The sequence below is a fragment of the Paramisgurnus dabryanus genome, chromosome 2, assembly GCF_030506205.2.
Source record: "Paramisgurnus dabryanus chromosome 2, PD_genome_1.1, whole genome shotgun sequence".
Taxonomy (NCBI): Eukaryota; Metazoa; Chordata; class Actinopteri; order Cypriniformes; family Cobitidae; genus Paramisgurnus; species Paramisgurnus dabryanus.
The window spans coordinates 20,682,460-20,702,801 of NC_133338.1; the positions used below are offsets into that span (position 1 = coordinate 20,682,460).

The 20,342-nt window shown below is 34.0% G+C and overlaps 3 protein-coding genes across 4 annotated transcripts in view; all 3 read left to right on the plus strand.

Annotated features, from left to right (window-relative positions):
* Positions 1–12,764, plus strand: part of LOC135750824 (active breakpoint cluster region-related protein) — a 208,849-nt gene extending 196,085 nt beyond the window's left edge. Inside the window, exons 23-27 of one of the 2 annotated variants that reach the window (XM_073812087.1) lie at positions 10,855–10,934; positions 11,298–11,408; positions 11,519–11,630; positions 11,719–11,776; positions 11,955–12,764. In XM_073812087.1, the coding sequence (XP_073668188.1) occupies positions 10,855–10,934; positions 11,298–11,408; positions 11,519–11,630; positions 11,719–11,776; positions 11,955–12,068 (475 nt within the window). In that variant the 3' untranslated portion in view covers positions 12,069–12,764. The remainder of the gene's footprint in view (positions 1–10,854; positions 10,935–11,297; positions 11,409–11,518; positions 11,631–11,718; positions 11,777–11,954) is intronic. The other variant, XM_073812088.1, reaches the window with a different exon arrangement.
* On the plus strand, positions 684–3,166 carry LOC135730633 (transmembrane protein 272-like). The gene is made up of 5 exons (XM_065248530.1): positions 684–738; positions 1,243–1,311; positions 1,399–1,449; positions 1,547–1,753; positions 2,327–3,166. Exons 2-5 carry the CDS (start codon positions 1,248–1,250, stop codon positions 2,518–2,520), a joined length of 516 nt encoding a protein of 171 aa, XP_065104602.1. The 5' UTR covers positions 684–738; positions 1,243–1,247; the 3' UTR covers positions 2,521–3,166.
* A 1,870-nt stretch (positions 12,765–14,634) lies between the features above and the next one.
* LOC135750804 (amino acid transporter heavy chain SLC3A2-like) lies at positions 14,635–19,637 on the plus strand. Its single transcript, XM_065269808.2, has 9 exons — positions 14,635–14,753; positions 15,107–15,306; positions 15,430–15,617; positions 16,510–16,683; positions 17,129–17,217; positions 17,406–17,536; positions 17,833–18,145; positions 18,264–18,326; positions 18,430–19,637. Exons 2-9 carry the CDS (start codon positions 15,116–15,118, stop codon positions 18,769–18,771), a joined length of 1,491 nt encoding a protein of 496 aa, XP_065125880.2. The 5' UTR covers positions 14,635–14,753; positions 15,107–15,115; the 3' UTR covers positions 18,772–19,637.
* The last annotated feature ends 705 nt before the right edge of the window (positions 19,638–20,342 follow it).

Consider the following 20,342-nt stretch of genomic DNA (forward strand, 5'->3'; position numbering starts at 1 on the left):
AACCTGCAATAACATAAATGCCTTATGAGGCAATAAGTCACAGCACAGTGGGTTGTGGCTTTAAATAGGCCAGTGTTATGAGGTTAACAAGATACACATGAATGCAAAAATGCACAATAAGTCCAGGCAAATGGTAATGGGAAATGTACTGAAGGATGGCAGTCCGGGTGATGAGGGAAGTGCCCCCTCTGGTGGAGCACAAAGACACTCCAGCTGATGTGCTTGGCACTGGCAACCCTGTTGCCATTAACTTACTGAAAAAACAGGGAAATTGTTCATTAACAGTGTAGGAAATTTATTTTTTATCAAAACCAACAAATTGAAATTATTTAAACACTATTGTATGAATGTTTGGGTAACACTTTACAATAAGGTTGTATTTCTTAACATGCTTAATGCATTAGCTAACATACTTAAAAACAATCAATAATACAGAATTTATTAATCTTTCATGCTAATTTCAGCATTTACTTATACATTTTTGAAATCAAAAGTTAGTTGTAACTAACATAAACAACTGGATTGGCATTAACTAACATTAACAAATTAAGACAAATAAATTCTGAAAAACTATATTTGTAAAGTGTTACAAATGATACAATTTTATGAGAACTGGTTTGGCTGGAAATGCAACACCTGTCACTAGGCAAAAGAATGTCGCAACCTTTCTATAAAATGAAATGTTTACTTGGCAAAAGTTATTTTCACATTCCGGGTGTGTCAACTACAGAACTACAGGTAGGCACTTTGATCAAATAAACATTTGTGGATATACGTTTAGTAGGTTTTACTCTGGTCAGTGTGTTCTTAGATACATAAAGTCAACTACATACAAATGTTTTTCTCATTAGAGTTACAATTGATCAAAACCTTTGTTGTAATGTTGTTTTTGAATTAACTTTAACCATAGCAGATCATGATCTACAATATCATTGACTAAATAAATAAAGAAAAAAAAGCATGCAAATATATAATTAATAAAATCATGAATGTATTATTTGTTTTATATACTATTTGTCTGATTTTTGATTTAGAGCCAATTAATGCTCTGTTAAATTTAAGTACCTCTACATTCCTGTGATAATTCATTCAGAAAAAAGCAGTTCACATAAGACAATCTCTAAAAACATCTGTTTTGCTAAAATATCCTTTTTAATGAGGTTTTAATGTAATCAGACTTCTTTAATTAAAAATACTTACAAATCAAGTCATGCATTTCCCTGAGTTGTATGATATTTTTAGGCATTATGGATCCGAAACAAATGTGGGGTTATGTAAAGTCTCCTCCAGTAGCAAATTTGCCTTGCCTTGGTATGTATTTAATAAACCAGCACAGAAGTTTTTACTTTGCACTATATTTTGACTCAAAAGTTAAAATTTGATCGTTTTTTATTTCAGTGATTTCAAAATTACTCTGCATGGCTATCCCCATTGCTCAGATTGCCATAGGTGGGTTGTAATGGATCTAATGTCCAGGCAATTGTTCATCATCTATGACCTTAATTATATTATATTTACACTTTTCTTCTGTTATTTATCGACACAGGCTCGGTATATCTCAATGACTGTCCCAAGCAGAACTATATCCCTATTTATGTGCTGGTATGTGGAGTGTTCGGTGTGGTTCTGGGCTTGTTGGCTTGTCTGCCCTGTGCTAGGGAGACAGAGGAGGGAGGCCATCCAACACTGAGCCTCCTCTGCTCGCTGTGGAATGCACTGGTGTGCACATTCCTTTTTTGCTGGGTGATCAGTGGTAAGAACATGTGGGAGTAAAAATATAAGGTCATTTAATGTGTGCATAGTTCACTCACAGCTTCTATGCATTGTTCGGCTTTGAATTCCATGTCGAAAATATTGCATGGTATATTATTCTTTTGAAATTATACGTTTTTATTGGGAAACATAGTGTCAACACAACATGCGTAGAATTTGGGTGTGTGTTTATGCATTGTTGTTCAGTAAAATGGCTTAGACTATAGTCCTATACGGATGGTTAGTAGCCTATTGCAGGAGGGGGTTTGAGAAATTCATGTTTCTCAAACATGCTTTGTGATTTTAATCCCTTCTGAATCTGCCAAGTCTGTTTTTTATCACACAAATCCTGTTCATGGTAAACAAAAAAAGAAATATCAGAAACATGCAACGTGTTGTTAGTGAACGTAAAATATTAAATATGCAAGGATTGGTGTTAGGTGCACATCATTTAAAGAAAAAAGAAGTTATGCTTTTTATTTTCCAACATTTTAAATATATAATATGCCTGAGCATAGAAAGGAATGCATTAGTTTAATAGAGATTATGACTGAATTTGATGTATTTTTCACAGGTAGTGTGTGGATTTACTCCATTTACCCTCCTAACTACAACCAAACCATGACTGGAGATCTCTACTGCAATAAGACCCTCTATCTGTTTGCATTCTGGACCACCACAGTGGGATACATTCTATTAGCTCTGGTTTTGTTGATTGGCTGCTGTTGTTGTATTGGTTATTGTATATGTGGGTTAGCGCAAAAATGAGTTAGATGAAAATTCATCGTGATCATAGATTATATCTGCCAGTTTGTGGGCAATTGTGAGAATTCTTAGCAACATTGATGTCTGTGCTAAACTTAACTCAACATGTTGTGAAGAAGCATTAGGTGTAAAGGGAATGTAAGTTATTGAGTTCATTTACATTACTTTTGGTGCTATAAATGGTATTATTACACAAAATTAATGACTATAAGTCAATAATTTAATAAACTTGATTCTCCACAGAAACACACAATGCATTTTTGACATCCAATTGTCAGTACTATGGAAAGAAATATAATAAAATGTCCTGAACAGGGTTCGTGTAAGTAAACAGTAATCACCTAAAAGGTGTCTTCACAAAAATATAATTTACAACAAAACAACCTCAATGATAAAAAAAACTTAAACCTCTATGACATTTTATAAAAAAATATTTAAGTAAGTTAGTATCCATTCTTATTCTGTGATAAAGCATAAATAATAAAAAATATTCAGGTGCAAAGGATTATGGGGATTCCTCACAACATGTACTGTTTGTTTTATGTTCATTTCCCTTGAATGTTTTAAGATTTTTTAAGTATCAGTCCAAAACAGAACATATTAATTGATGTTTACTTGATTGTTTAAGTAAAGACAATATCTGGGTTAACAGTGTGAAGAGTACATTTTTCTGCATAATGATTATTTTGATAATTGATAACCGGATGATTTTTTTTCTAATCCATTAATCACATAAAAGCTAAACAGTTATTCAATTATATTTAAGCTTTTAACTATATTAAAGAATATATATGTGTGTGTGTGTGTGTGTGTGTGTGTGTGTGCGTGCGTGCGTGCGTGCGTGCGTGCGTGCGTGCGTGCGTGCCTGGTAATTATAAAGATAGGAATACCAATATTTTTGTGACCAAATGTCCCCATGAGGAAATAAGCTTATAAATCAAACAAAATGATGCATCTTGAAAATGTGTAGGATAGGAGAAGGGTTTCTGTGATGGTTGGGGTTACGTCTATGGAATGTCCCCACAAAACATGGAAACCAGAATGTGTGTGTGCGTGCGTGCTTGCGTGCATGTGTGTGTGTTAGTGTACTTTATACAGTGGAAAATCCATAAATTGAGTTTTACACGGGCGACTGCTCATAGTTTCATTACAAACCAAGATTTCTAGCCTAAAACCCTGTCTTATTGGTAGAACAGATGATGTCATGAGACGTTTATTCATTTAATTAAATGGTTGGATGAAAACTTTTTTAGACTGAATATCAGTCATATCAGCAATCAACTTTTTTAGAAAATGCCTTTGTCAAAAGCTATAAAGTATAAAAAAGTTAGTCAATTTTAAATTTTTAGGTTTAAGATGTTAATGAGCATATCCACTGGACATTGGTTATTCTTGTTTTTTGGTAGCTACTAAAGGCTTCATGTATGAAAACAGCACCATGTCATATTAGAGCATACAGAACTGGAAGCGATCTACTATGTTTAACAGGAATGCAGAAGTAAGTTTCACATATACCCTATTTTGTTATGTTAAATACAAGAAAAACAAATAGTAGAAATAAAAACATTCCTAACTAAGCAAATACTAAGTTTAGCTTGAACTAATAGTATAAAAGACCATATTTATCTTTATTATACGGAAAGACCCAATTCAGGCCGACCCAAAAATCCCTACATTGTTAACATGCTGATTTCATATCTCTTGTAGCAGGTGTGCACATGAACATTTCCAGCATATTTTGTTGTGTGGAAATTTTACCTTCAACCTACATTGCATACATTTTTCATCGAGATAGTGAAGATATTTAAAAAACAAAAACTTGTATATTATACAGAAACAAATTAAGCATTTATACCTGTTGGTCTATAATTGTAATGTGTGGACAAAGGCAGACATAGACAGTAGATCCAAATGCGGTATTTTTAAAAATATAAAAGATAAACACATGGGCTAACAAGAAAATAAGACACACCTGAGAGACATTCAATAAGGAGCCATCAGGAAGTAAAAAGAACTATAAACACGAGACAGGAAACAAGAACTCAAAATACAACTAAAAGTCCGGAGTGCAAAATTTAATACAGTGTTTTTTATTCATTCTAAATTATGCATTTCTTACAATTGTGTTTTGATTACAAAAACAATGTATTGTAAAAAAAAAGGCAATTTGACAATTTTTTTTATTTGAGAATATTGTACTCATCATTACACACAGTTAAAATACAGGACGTTTTTTTTTATTGTGTGACTCTAACAGCTAGCTTTTGTTTTGGTTAAAGGATGGTACAACCCATCTTGTATTACAACACTTTGTGGTCTCCCCTAATAGTGAAACAGAAAAAGAACCACATAGCTATGCTAAAGGCTATCAATCAAAAAATATCAATGAATCTGAACTGAAATCTCTTTGAATTGCAGGAGTATGCAAAAGGAAAAGTAGACCTACAAAAGTGATCACTGGGACGCTCCCCTTGAAAAAGTCATAAAATGCACCCATTAGATACAAATGTGTACTTTTTAAAAGGATACCACTCTAGTGATAGATTTTGTACCTTTTTTCTAAAAGTGTGATATAAGATGATACAGTATATTTAAAAGTGGACCAACACCTCAAATAAAAAAGGTTAACTTGTTGTAGAACCTTGCAAAATTTGACAAGCCAACCGAATAATAAAGCAGAAGTTTGTTATGTAAGGACAGGTTTTCATTACATATGATAGTATCAGAATAAACAATTATTTATAGATTTAACCCAATACATTGTATTAAAGCCCAGATATAACCCAATGACAGAATTCAGTCTTTCGGATGTTAATTTATTCTTCAATATAATGACATGTAAAATAAATAAACAAAAATTATTTGAATATAAAAGTATTAAATGTTAAAGTACTAAATCTCAATTATACATTCATTGTCACTCCAGAGCATATTATTTGCAAAAGCATTTTACCTCAAAAATACTTTTAAAACATGTTAAAGGCAAAACATTGCTTCTCACAGTTTCTCAACATTTCACAAAAGGAAGTGTTTCAAAGCTACTGGGGGAGCTTTGAGACCACACAACTCTGAAAACAAGCAAGCTGACAAGATCTTAACAGTTTAACTTTAATACTAGATTTATGTCTAAATAACATTGTATAGGTAATTGCAGTGCTGTTCATATTTGAAAACCTATAAAAAGCCCATTAACAGGAGAAGATTTTCATTTTAAAGAATTTTTAAGAAACCAGTGAAAAAATGGAAACCACAGAGACTGTTGCTGCCAGAAAATCATTCATTGGTAAGAGGAGAGCTTTGAAATCATATTATAATTTTTTTTATTATACAGAAAAGCATTAACTTACATTTTTCAGTGGTGATTAACCTGATTGGATGGATGGTGTTAATATCAGCTATTGGATTAGGTAAGGAGCAGTTTTTCTTTGACAAAATAAAATATTTAACCTCCTAAGACCTGGTGTGTTCACATACGTGGACATCACATTTTTGTTGTTTGCACCATAATACTTCATTCTGTGTAACCGGAACTTGTTGTACACAAAGATGGACAATTACAGTGCTTCATGTTCAAAGAAAAATATTTGGTTATTATAATAAGTGGTTCTTCTTAAGCCCAAATAGCTGGAAGAAATCTAAAATGCAAGCCAAACCAAAGCTTGGTCTTAGGAGGTTAAAAGCTGATTAATTAAATGCTGGCTAATATATAAATGTATTAATGTAACCTGTTTCAGGTTTGTAACATTATTTAAATGTCACATAGTTTTTTCTAAATAAATGTTTCTAGGAGTCATCCATTTGTATGAGTGTCCTGTACAACCAAACCTTCCCATCTATCTGACTGTGACTGGTGTGAGTGGACTGCTTTCATTGCTGCTGATATACATAAGGAACACTATGGATGACTGTCTCCTTGCTCGTGTCTGCAGCGTTTTCAGCCTGACTCTCTACATATTCATTGTGTGCTGGTTTATTGCTGGTGAGTCTTTACTGGTATGATAATGTAATTGCCAGTTTACTCTCAGCACAGTGTCCTAGTATTGTGACATCATATGAACCAATATTGAGAACAAAAGTTAAATCTTTTAACCAATAATGTCAAATATACATTTTTGCATTAATGATATTTCTGAATGCAAAGTATGCTTAACATTAAGGAATTCAGTTTTTATCCAAAGTCACTTAAGGTGCATTACAAGGTATAATGTAAGCTACATATTATCAGTATTTGTGTTTCCTGGAGAAACGCATGACCTTTTGTCAGTTGAGCTACAGGAACATGACTTTAAACAAATAATGATGTTGGTTATGCTAAATTATATTAATAAATAATGGACTTAAAGTCATCATTTAATCTTATGTTCTTCTTTCAGGTACATACTGGATTTACTCTGTATATCCTCCCAACTATGACCTCACCAGTGCTACCAACCACTGTCACAGAACAACGTACCTGTTTGCATTTTGGTTGAACAATCTCTGTTTTCTCTGTGTGTCCATATTGCTTGTTTTTTGTATCTATGCCATCTTACACAACTTTGCTAATGCTTTATTTTACCGATAATACTGAACCTGATGTGTACACCTCATGTACATTCAGTGCCGGTCTTTCCTATACGCAAAGTACGCAATTTGCATAGGGCCCCGCACCACTAGAGGGCCCCCTTGATCTCAGAATTATTTAAAACCATTATATCAAAGAAAAATTATTATTATGTTTAATGAAAACAAGACGCTATAATTTAAATAATTTGCAAACTTCCGAATTTGTGCAGGTTTTTAAAAATACTTAATGATTTCTTAAATCACTGATATGTACTCGGACAACATGCAGGCAGTTTCTCAATCCGAAGGCTGCAGCCTTCAGAGGTCACATTTGTAGGCTGCATATGCGTCATAAAAACGTATTTTAGAATATTAACAATTATAATGTTGACTATTATTCTTAGTTAATGGTTAATTGTTATATTATGCTTATGACTTGCAAATGAAATGCTTATTTAACTTAAATAAATCAGGCTTGATGACGTATGCAGCGCGCATATGCGACATGATCCGGAGGTTGCAGCCTTCAAATTTAGAAACGGCCGCGTGCATGACGCAGAAGAGTGATTTGGTAACGATGCGCATATTATATGCCCACCATTGATTTAAAACAAAGACAAAGCTATCCGTCTGGAGCAGAATAAAGGGAAAAAAACGTGAAGCAAGGGAACAAGATAAAGGATTTGCGCGAGCAGATTAAGTCAATGTAAAGACACGCGTCCTAGCATGGGGCGATTCAAATGACGCGAATTGGGTGACGCAATTGCCGCGAAAACACGCGCTTTTTCCTTTGAACTTCAAGAACGCGCTCTCGTGCAGGATAATTTGACGAGAGAGAGAGAGAGAGAGAGAGAGAGAGAGGGAGAGAGAGAGAGAGAGAGAGAGAGAGAGAGGTAAGAATGGTGCCCACGTCGAGAAAACTTAATAGAAGACTTGAAATTTGTAAAGGATTAAAGTATATGTCACTCGTTTAATTACAGTATGTTAACTGGATAACACTGGATATAACTCATTGTATAGATAATAAAATAATGTATTTTGATTACACAAATCAAACCTAACTATATGATTGTAGCTGCTGACCAGCATAGGGAATCTCTATGGCTAATTTATAAGACATGTTGCTGATACAGTACTGTGTGTTGTACCTTATCTTGTTAATTGAGTCTTTTTGGGCATCTTATGCCTAGAATTATTCAAGGAGATTGATTCTTTTAACTTCCTTTAAAGTTTGATCAGTTGTGCATAATGACATGTGCAACAAATGGATATAGGGTGTCAAACTCATAGATTTGCAATATTTAAAATCAGACACTATTTTTAAAATATTTGGGGTCAACCTCTGTGACAGCTTTAAAGGGACACTTCACCCATTTGCATTAAGCTTTGTATAGTTAGAACTCCAGTCATGTTTTTGAATGGTCGTGCATCATTTCCTCAGTTGCCGCTGAGACTGGAGAAATACAGATTTCAGTGTTGCACATCCTTCTTTCAATGATGTAAAAATCATCATTTTGCATCATTGAAAGAAGGAAGTGCAATGTCTTTGTTGAGGGAATGAGACTACAAACACCCCTTTTCTCTGTAAAATAGGCACCAAATTCTAAATGTATGTTACATTTCGACTACAAATATAACACTTTCAATAAAGATTAATGTTTCTACGGGTGAAATGCTCTTTTAAAGCTGAAACTTATCAAATCCTATCAGAGGTCCAGAATGTCATTGAAACACACCAGTGGCTTTGCTGTCATCAGTATTAAACATGTTACCCCTCGAAGTACCCCTCCCCACAGAGCCCCCCCCCCACATAACAAATCCCAATTTAACCCCTGTGTATTAACAGTATGTATTTATATGTAATTTAATTTGATTCATTACATTCATTTAGATCAGGTTAATTTTTTAGTGCTTCTCACAACACATTTTAAATCAAAACAACTTATCAGCAAATACATGTTTCATGTTATAATCAGCAAGTTTATCAGTCAGGGTTTCAAAGTAATGTGCATATGGGAATATTATACAGCTATAAGATAATACACTATGTGGTTAGTTAACAACTAACTAACAGCAACATTGACTGGGTTTTACCCAGATAGCACAGGTACGTCTGTGAGATGTCTGGTAAAGATCTGGAGATCTGGAATACATCTGGTGTGTAAAAACATCTTATAAAGGAAAAGAGCTGCTTTACATACATTCGAAATCAAAAACGTCTTGCAGACATCTTCAATATGTCTATATGACATCTTTTAGGAGACGTCTCACAGATGTATTGCAGATGAGAAAACAATTTAAATAAGACATCTTGCAGATGTAAACGCAGACATCAAATAGACGTCTCCGAGATGTATGTGTGCTATGCTATAAGGGTCTGAATGCACTGACAGAGGGCCCCTCACAAAGCTTTGCTTAGGGCCCCCCAGCATCTAGGACCGGCAATGTGTACATTTAATAAATGAATACATTTTGTTATAGTTTTTAGTGGTTGTTAATGAACAAACACAGATGCTAAAACTAATAAGTATACAATTTATTTACATACAGCTTAATAAGCAAAAGTTGTTTTAAAAATTATAGCAGTCAAAATATTGATCTATGAACAGGTCTCAAATTTATTGTGCCTACTGTGTAGTTAATTAAAAAAATGTTTCCCTAGAAAAATGTCCTTTTTTGGAAACCATCAATAGAAAGTCTGTAGTTTAATTCATGTTAATTATTCTTAGATTTTTAATCTTAAAAACAAATTCGACATTTCAACGGCCTACTTTTTTACTTAAATAACAAATACAATTAAAAAAATAAAAATAAAAGTATATTTATTTTATTAGTCCAAACAATAAGAACATTGTTCAACATTAATTTAAGTAACGTTTTTCTTTTCAACTTGTAACAAGATGAACCTGTGACAGGGTGGTTTAAACAAAGACTTTCTCTTTATGAACTGCTGGTTTAAACTTTACAAACTAGGTGAAGGGAAACAATCGGGCACATATTATGCCATAAGTTATATAAGTTTCATGTGGGTCCAGAATGTGTCTGGACCTCACAGTTCATTTATTATAACATGTTTGTTTGGGAGCAAAAGCAAACTGTTTTCGTGTGTGAACCTTTAAATTCGAATGAGCTACTGATCATCGCTCCTTACCAAAAAAGACAATGAGAGCTTTCGGCAAATATGTCTGATTTAACTGAGAAGCACAGAGAAAATGGCAGATAATGTACAACTCACTAAGGGAAAAAACTGTGGTAATGCAGTACTGTCATACAACGGCCATGGGCGGGGCTTTATCAATGTGACATCACATTGCTAAGAAAATCAAAACTTGTCATTGTAGGTTGATTGATTAGTTTTTTTAAACATGTAATCACATTTTCAATTGACTTAGTACAAGTATATGTCACTTCTAATTTGTGTTGTAATTTGAAGCAGCTGTACATTATTTAAAGATAAACAAGTAAGTGTGTCAAGTTGTCAAACTGATGGTCACGCACAAATCATAAAATATTTACAAAAAATAAGATTAATTTTAAATAAATTTACCATATCTAAACAGGGACAGGCAAAAAATAATTATTTTGGCTCTTTAGGAATAGTATTTAAGTATTTAACTTTAAGCTTTGAAAAAACACTTTAGGACATGTTTGTTACTTATGCATCTCAGCAAACGTTGCGGTCCCAAATGGCACCCGTTTCGTAGAATAACTCACGTGCGTCGTCAGGTCAGTTGTCCTGTCACAGCACCCGTACTCGAAATGTCATTCACAGTGAAGCAACAACAGATAGCCTACTGCATTATATATTGACATTACGTCTTCAAAAGGGCTAATCTCAGCTAACTTAACGAGACGGTTATTTGTTATGGCTGGTAGGTAAATTTTCGTTTGAAACACATTTGAGAAAAAAATTAACTCTCTACCCGTTTTCTTTTGGCATGCACGTAAAAGTTAATACACGTGTGCAAGTAAGCTAATTGTGCCATGGCAGCCTATAGGATCTAAAACAGCAATCCTTCGTGATTCTGAATACATTACATCCTCTACCCTTTATACTTAATCTAATGCAAGCACAACATTATAGATCTGTGTGATAAGGTGCATTTTATTAAGCTACACCAATGCTCTGTAAAATGTCAATGATATCCTCATTGTGCTTTGATGCGCTGTTGTTGTTTTTTTTTTTTTTTTATTTTGTCATGCGCATGGGATTAATCATTTATGCAATGGTTAAGTTGCAGAACTAGTGGCAAAATGCTTGCAGGCACGGGAGATGGCTTACTGTCCCTACAGCAATTTTCCAGTCGGTGCCGCCATTCTGACGACAGGAGGCGCCATTATCACTGGTAGGCAGATGCACCTGTTTTTTTAAGAAACATAAATATGCATCATTTTGTCTCCCATATATGATATGACAAAATTTGTCTTCTTTACCATCCCACATCACATGTTACAGGCTGCAATGTTGAGAATGCCTCCTATGGCCTCACCGTTTGTGCAGAGAGAACTGCAATACAGAGAGCAGTCGCAGAAGGCTACAGAAGATTTACAGCTATAGCGGTCACATGGTATATCATATGTTACAAATACAATACTACAGCGACTTAAAATGTCTTACTAGCAAGCTGACCATAACCGCTCTCTTCTTCTGAGCAGTGATATCAACGACAGTTTTGTGGGACCTTGTGGTGCTTGTCGACAGGTGTTAATGGAGGTAATTACAGTAGTAATCATAATTTACCTGTTTGCAAGTGGATCTTAAGTTACCAAAGGCAATAATTCGTTTTAAGGCCTACATGTACCTTTCAATCTGTCAGTCATTTAATTGCATTCTCCCACTAGTTTGCTTTTTATCCACAGTTTTTCATTTCCAATCTCATGTTTTGTGTTAGTTTGGTACAGAATGGGACGTTTACTTGACTAAGCCAGATGGATCCTATAAGAAGACCAGCCTCAGAGAGCTCCTGCCTTTAGCATTTACACCAGCTCACCTGGAAAAGAATTGATTGTCATTACATTTATTTACATTTTTGGTATGATTCCAGTTGTGAACAGTTAAAATGTCAGCAGTCCATTTGCTTTGCTTAAAATTTTGTTTTAAGAAGGAACAAAGTGCTGCTTCATTTAAAAAGAACCAAGTCTTTTTAAAGTGACCACTGTGATGAAATCTGTATGCTATTGTAGCTGTTTACATTGGTTTGTTATAGTAACAATAATCTGTAGTAGGCATGGCCCTGTATGAGATTTGGCGGTAAGATAACCCTAAGCAAAAGTACCATGGTTTCAAAGTGTTGCGGTATTGCCATTGCAACAATAAAGTGTGTTATTTTCAAATGTCTACAACAACCTTTCTAATGAACTCAATACTTTTTATTTTTAGGCAACATTTAACAAGTATGCCAGGTAAAAAATAAAGCTTTAAAAATATAATTTTCTTTAAAAATATATACTTTTTGGAATATGTTTTAAATGAAACATCAAGTCAATTACATGACTTAATGATTGAATTAATTTTGTGTAAACACAGTTCATACTTTGTAAACAGTATTACACAAAAATGTTGAAACCTTTAGTCTTTAAAACCTTTAAACCGGTAACCAGCCCATGCTTATAACAATATAGGTATTTAGAACAGTAAAGCTCAAAACAAATATTTTCTGTGAAAGCCCGTTGAATTCTCCCATAATTTATTAAATTGTACAACTTAATTTGTTTAGTAAAGATCTTGTTTATACTTTCACCATTTATTCTTTCTCTCCCTCATGTATTTCTCTGTTCAGTTGTATTTTTGTACATTTTAGGTTATTGCCTTTTTTTGGATTAATCATTTACTGATACTTATTTAAAATGTAATCAAATTGTATTAATTAATTCCTTCACTTATTCCTGTTTTGGCATTGTGATCATATTTATACTGGATATGCAAACAGGCTGTTAGGGGGAGCAATGAATGCTCCTATGAGCTAAAACGAGCTAAAACTGATTGGTATGGGTGTTGTTGTTAAAAAACAGCCCAATACAAGAGTCTCCACTAGAGAGCACTCTACACCCTGAAATACAAGCCCACATTCTAAATCTAACAGGATTTAAAACTAGATTTATTAAATACCAACTTTATAAATATACATGATTTAAATATTAATATTATTAAACAAACCAAATTGCTTATGCATGTTTATACAGATTTCCTGTGTTAAAACTTTTTTTATCTGTATAGTGCGGAACAGACATCAGGGATTTTGCATACATTTAGCCTAAGGAAAAATAAAAATGAAGAAAAACAAAGCCATGTGAGTTAAAATCGAATTCGTACAGATTTTGAACTTTCTAAGCAGATATATAGGTCACTACATCATGGTTTAAAGCAAGCCTATTCCCAGTAGAGAGAATTATTGGTAATTCCAGTGACCTGGTGCCCCAGGGACTGTTTGAAATTCTCCTCACGGTTAGGCAATGGGGGCCAACATACTGTTTTGTCACATGAGAAACACTCACACATTGTTCTCTTGGAAGTCTTAGAGGGAAACTGACCATTAGTAGTAGAGAGCCAAACCAAAAAGAACAAAAGGTATTTGTTAGACAATGAAAATATTTATTTAGACTATGTATTTGCTTAGAAGATACTTGAGTGTAGATGAGTATTACAAAAATTTGAAGAAGAATGAGTGCTGACTATGTCAGTCCAATGTTCACTTTGATAAACCGCATTCATGAGATAACAACGAAATTGTGACTGCACTTTATAGCACAGCATTTTAAAACCATTCTGACAATGCAGCAAGTAAAAGTCCATGTGACACTTATTTCAGTTACTTACATTCAGTCAAAGATTCATGCAGGAAGCCCTAATATAAGAAATGGCATGTCCCTCCCAGACTTAAAATGTATTTGTTAATGTGCGTTTTTACTCATAAGAAACCAATTGTAATTATTTGTGATTTGTAGAGCTGTTTTAGAGTTTACAAAAAATTAAACGTACAAAATAATAATAGATATATTCAACTTGTAGAACTACCTAGCAACATTTCCTTGTGATTTACTAAAGAACAAATATATCAAGAAGTTGGTTACTTTAAGTAAAATAGTCTCTTATCAGCAGACAATAAATTAAATTAGCCTGTAGCCTTTACACCTATCCTGCCTATAAACCCAACAAAATGTTTTATGAAATGATTATGCAATAGGCTATGGGACAGGCCATACAGTACATGATTTCATGATTTCATAATTGAACTAGGCTACTAAACATCATGTTCTCTATAGTTGTATAGTTCTCTAGTCCTAACAATTATAAGCACATTTGTCTATCTTTTGAATTAGAGAGTTTTCATAGTGATTCTTGCAGAACAAATTCCTGTTCAGTCATGTGAACTCAGCCTCAATTATGTTTTCGCAAGGGGATTTTTAAGGTGGAAATTCTTTAGAAGTGAACATTTGTGTTACATTGGTTATTATGGTGAAATATATCGTGCAGTAAAATAATACAGCGAGTGCGATGTATTTAATAAAAAAATTGCATTAGATTATCATGTTATTTTACCAACAGTATGTTCAGGTTGTAGAGTTCCTCCTTATAAGTGGGCGGTCGCAAGCAACGTCAGCAGTAGGCCTATATAAATTGTTTTTGTCAAGTTTTTTAACTTTGGAATTCAATTGAATTTCTCTTCCACAAGAAGCGGCTTCGTCTACAGGTAGCCTATTTGTCATTTATTTATTTATTTATTTTAAGCAGAATTATTCTGTAGTTAGTCTTCACAAAACTAGTATAACAAGAGCCATTGCAAAAAATTACCATGGCAACCAAAGATAAGTTCAGCCTATAGTAACTTCAAGTATTATTTGAATGCCGTTGTAACTGCATATTTACAATTTAAATCAGTGCAAAGCCTTCAGAAGCATTCTGTTATTTCGTTTTATTTTTATAAGTGCAGTGGTGGCTTACCTGAGAACTGAATGTTTTCTGCAACAGATAAATAGGCAAATTAAATAATATCGTAGATATGCGCATTTCTTTATTACCGTAATTTTGTGTTTTACCCACTAGACCGAAACCATGAATAAAGAAGAGGAAATGAAAGAAGTAGAACTGAACGAGATGGATCAAGAAAAGCAGCCGATGACTGGGGAAAGTCCGACTGGAACAGAAAAAAACGGCTGCGTGAAGGTAAAAGTGCCGGAGGACACAGAAGTCAAATTTACGGGCCTCTCCAAAGAAGAGTTGATGAAAGTCGCGGGTACTGCAGGGTACGAATACAAAACCATTGTATTCTGTAATCAGTTTATCTGTCCGTCTGCTTAAATATGACAGACAAGCACACAAACAAAAAACAAAGTAGGCTAAATCAATAAATCCGTTCATCTCTTCAGGTGGGTTCGGACTCGGTGGATCTTGCTAGTTCTGTTCTGGCTTGGTTGGGCTGGCATGTTAGCTGGGGCAGTAGTAATCATAGTGCAAGCCCCACGGTGTAAACCCATTCCTGAGATGAACTGGTGGAATGAAGGTCCTCTCTATCAGATATCTAATGTCAATGAATTCTCCGAAAAAGGATTGAAAGGTGAGACATTTGTATGTTAATTCTTTTATATCTTGGCAGTATCACTTTAATAACGTAAAATATACCACACTATGCCAGGACCTTAATGGCTGCTACCCATATTGTTAATTACTGTCTTTTTGCTAAGAGAACACTAGGATATAGAAATCTCAGACAAAAAAAACAGAAGTGCCTGTCTTGTGATTATCATGTGAGGAATCATGTGCTGATCTGATTTTGCCATCTCATCACATATTCTGCCCTTTCACCCTGAACTGCTTTAAATGGGTTGTAAATTGCACAATGCATTTGGGTACACACCCTTATGCTGTCAGCAAAATATATCATTGATTAAAATTACCCAGTACAGTAGCCCTTATCTGCAAGTGCAAGCAGAGGTGTTGTTATGCAATCTTATAGGGCTCACCCATGTGATTAATAAGTGGATTAATAAGTAAACCACTGGCCATGGAGTGCTAAGGTTGATATAATCACTGTAACTAATGAAATGTGAGCCTGGACCATGCTGTCTTAAGCATGTGGTATATTTTAAGCAACAGCCCAAAACACATAGTATGGGTCAAAATGATAAAAAACCATTAGGATATTACGTAAAGAAAAGTTACATAATTTCCTACTGTAAATATAGCAAAACTTTATTTTATTTTTTGAGTGGATGGAAGAACAAGGCGTTTTTCTCAATATTTAGATTTTTTGCACTCTCACATTTTACAAAAAGTTACAAAATTGTAATTATCCTCTATACATAAGTGAAAAACATATTTATTCTGATGATATATAACTCTCAATTTCCCAAAAATTGACCCTTGGTTTAGTGGTCTAGGGTCACAAATGATCTCATTCATTTTGTCTTTATCATTTCGAACCATCTTCCTTTTTATTCTGCCTATAGGGATTGATGAGAAGTTGGACTATCTGAACCAGTTAAAGGTAAAAGGTCTTATTTTGGGTCCGATACACACAGTGCAAGGAGACCACGCAAGCACACTAGAACTAACTTCTATTAACCCAGAATTTGGGAGTGAGAGTGATCTGCAAACTCTGCTGGACCGAGCACACAGAAAAGGTGACAAAAGTGTTTTTACACAAAAGTGAAATGTTCTCTTGTTTTTTTTAGAAGCTCGAAAAGTTTTTTAACTTTGCATTAGACAGAGTTTATTGCATGTGTCCCTAAATAAATGTTTTAGCCATTAAAGGTTGATTTAGATGGGGGCAAAATTAACTGTCAGTGATGTTAGTTGAATCCATCACCTCTGTCTTTCTGTATAGTAAATCATTCAAACAGGTTTTTATCATATCTCTGCTATTTGAGCCTTTAAAGAAAAACAAAACAAAATAAATTTACCATCTATATAGATAAACAAAATGTACTAAGATTGTGATTAGATTTAGGGTTGTTTTGGTAGTTATGCATGCATAATTTACTGTTATTACTTTTACCAAGTACATCACATTAAGACGAGTGTTTCCAAAACATTCTGGTAACAGACTTCTCTTATAATCTCTTTCAGGAATGTCCATAGTGCTCAATCTAACACCAAATTATAAGGGAATTTCGGCTTGGTTCAACAATGCTGCCCTTGTTGCCGAGCAACTCAAAGTAAGTACCCAACATTTTTTTTAGAAAGAACTATAATTCTAATATTAGTATATCAATTTGAACGGAAATAAATTAGTGTTAATTACAAGTGATTTCATTATTAATTGTTTCTTTCACCATAGTGGTAATGGGAAAGCTGGAATGCTTGGGAACATTAACATTTTTCTTGAACCTGTTCTGTGTTTTAGAAAGCATGTATGTACTGGCTTGATAAGGGAGTGGATGGCATCTTCGTATCTGACCTGAAAGACATTGCAAATACAGAGGCCTGGCCATCCATTCAAGCTTTATTCAACCAAACCGAAGGGCCCAAAAAACCGTATGTGCAGCTTATCGACAGGAATTTTGTTTAGTTAAACAGAGACATCTACTGGTCAGATTAGGGTACTATGCAGAGCTAAAGAGTTTTTTATCTGCATATTAACAACTTGGTTTTGCAAGTCAATTCAGCCTACTATTTTAAGTTTTGGCTTGTGAAAAATTGAAAACTTATAAAATCAAGTTGAAATTGTTTAAGTTAATTGTTTGAGTAAAAGTGACATAAAAATATATGTTGATTTGATCTCCTTACGTCTGTAACTGACAGCATTTTTCTCTTTTTTATCCTATTTTCAGAGCTCTGATGGGCTCGGTCACTAATCTCTCTGTGGATGAAGCCTCTCTCCTTCTGAACCGTACGGGTGTTAATTTGCTCCTGACCGGATTGCCTGATCCACGGAAGACCGGCATTAAACAAGCCAATGAAATACAGAAACTCTACTCCAATCACATCCAGACCAATTTGGGCTGGAGCCTGAGTGGACAAAGCTGGGGTCCTCTGGCTTCCAGAACACCATCAGTACCTGTAAGGCTCTATCACACATTGCTGTTCACCCTACCGGGCACACCTGTGTTTAGTGCTGGGGATGAGGTTGGACTTAAAAAAGATGTAAGTGTGAAAATTATTTAAATGGTTTAAACAGTAATATTCTTTTCACTTGCGAGTAAAAAAGGTACTGTAACTTTAAAGGTAAAGATGATGATGATGTATTATTTCTTTTAAACAGGAAAATTTTGAAGCATTGTGGAATTTGGAAAGCCAAGCAGATGGCGCCAATGCAACAGAAAAGGTGATTGTTTAATCTTTGCATTAATATTTAAATATTTAATTGTTCTCTTTTAATCGCTATAGTAATAAAAAAGTTTAAAAAATTTACATTTTGTTTCTTTTAGGAGGAGCACCTTTCAGTGCGTGATTTCTTTAAAGCACTAAGTGATCTTAAAGGAAAAGAGCGAGCTCTTCTCCATGGAGAATATGTCAGCATTTTTAGTTCTCCTTCTTCATTAGCATTTCTCAGACTTTGGGACCAAAGCGAACGCTTCATTGTTGCCATTAACTGGGGAAATGAATCTGTAACCATGACAGTCAGCGGTGATCATGATCTACCAGCTGAGGCTCGAGTCCGTGTTACCACAAATGCAGAAAGTCTACCCATGGATAGCATGGTGAAAATACAGAAGTTAGAGCTTGTGCCCAAACAGGCTGTTCTGTTGTCTTATCCTTTTGCGGGCTAGAAACACACAGAGAGGTAGATACTGTACTGTGCAAAAGTCTTAGGCCACCTATGCCACATTTAGATTTGTTGTTTCGCAATGTTATAGTGATCATATATAATAATTTCTCAGTCTCTTCAATAGAATACATCCAGAAAGTACAGGAAATGTGTATATATTAAAAATTCAAGTTTTTAGGGTAAACTCCCCTTCCACTTGAGCATTAGCATGAAAATGCAGGATCTTTTAAACCTAAATAAAATTAAATCCTAATTTCTCATTTTAAAGAAATTAGTCTTTTTTTACTTCATTTTGCTCAAAAACGCTCAAGATGTGTTTATTGCCAAGAGAGGTCACACTAAACACCGACGATGCCTAAAAAAGACATTTAGTCCTGAAACTTACATTTTTAATTTTTTGTACATATTTCCTGTATTTTCTGTTTGTATCTTAATAAAAAAGATTGAAAAATAAATATGGATGGACATTAAAACTTCTAAAACAACAAGTCTGGTGGTGGTGGCCTAAGACTTTTGTCTTTTATTGTCCATTATTGTCTCACAATAGTCTTACCACTGTTTTATCTGGAAAGAGTAAACGTAAGTTTTAGCTGTAACAGGAATACCTTTACTAATTTAACAAAACATGAAAGGGTCGGTTTGGAAAATCTGATACACCTTTAAAAATAAGGTGCTTCACAATGCCATAGAAGAACCTTTTTGTCTAAATGGTTCTTTAAAACAACATTAAATAACCATAAACTGAATGGTTCTGTGGTGTCACTGTGAAGAACCTTTTAAGCATTTTTATTTATAAGAGTGTCATTGAAGTTGGTTTTGCATACAGAGACCTGTTGGACTTAATAAATAAAGCAGCTACTGAAAATATATTTTGTTTTCTCTCCTGTTTTGTTTGTGTACATTGTGTGAAACTGTGTCCTCGGAAGAATTTAAATCAGATCCTAAATCATAAAGACAGGAAGATTTTAATGTGGTACATATTGTATTCTTTATATATGCAGTTCTCTTTCAGTTCAGTTCAAATCTATGAATAGACCCATTTAATGCCAACTTAAATTATTTTCATTAAAAAATTATTTGTACTGTATTAACATAGGAGTGGCTTAAACATCAGAATCAGATAAGCTGTAATCTAAAAGCAAGGGCTCAGCATTTTAAAATAAAATAAAATGTAGAAAAATTATTTTGACAAATTACACAAATTTATTCTATAGACCTGAGACAACGACAAACAAGTGGCTTTCGTGGAACACACGTAACTTCCGGTAAACACCGCTAAGAATAAATAACAACAAAATCCTTTTAAAGTAGTTAATTTTTATAACAAGCAAAATAAAATAAAAATATTTTACTTTTTTAAAAATCATATGCTTACAATGCCAAGATAAGGTAGTTCAAATATTCTCTTATGTAAAATAGTTATTTCAATTATGCTCAATTATTGCAGTAAATGTCCTTGTCAAAATCAAATAGAAAGACATTTGACAGGTCAGGTGTGTGTTATTGAAAAATAATGCATACCAGTGGAACATTTTTCAACCAATCAGAATAAAGTATTCAATAGCCCTGTGG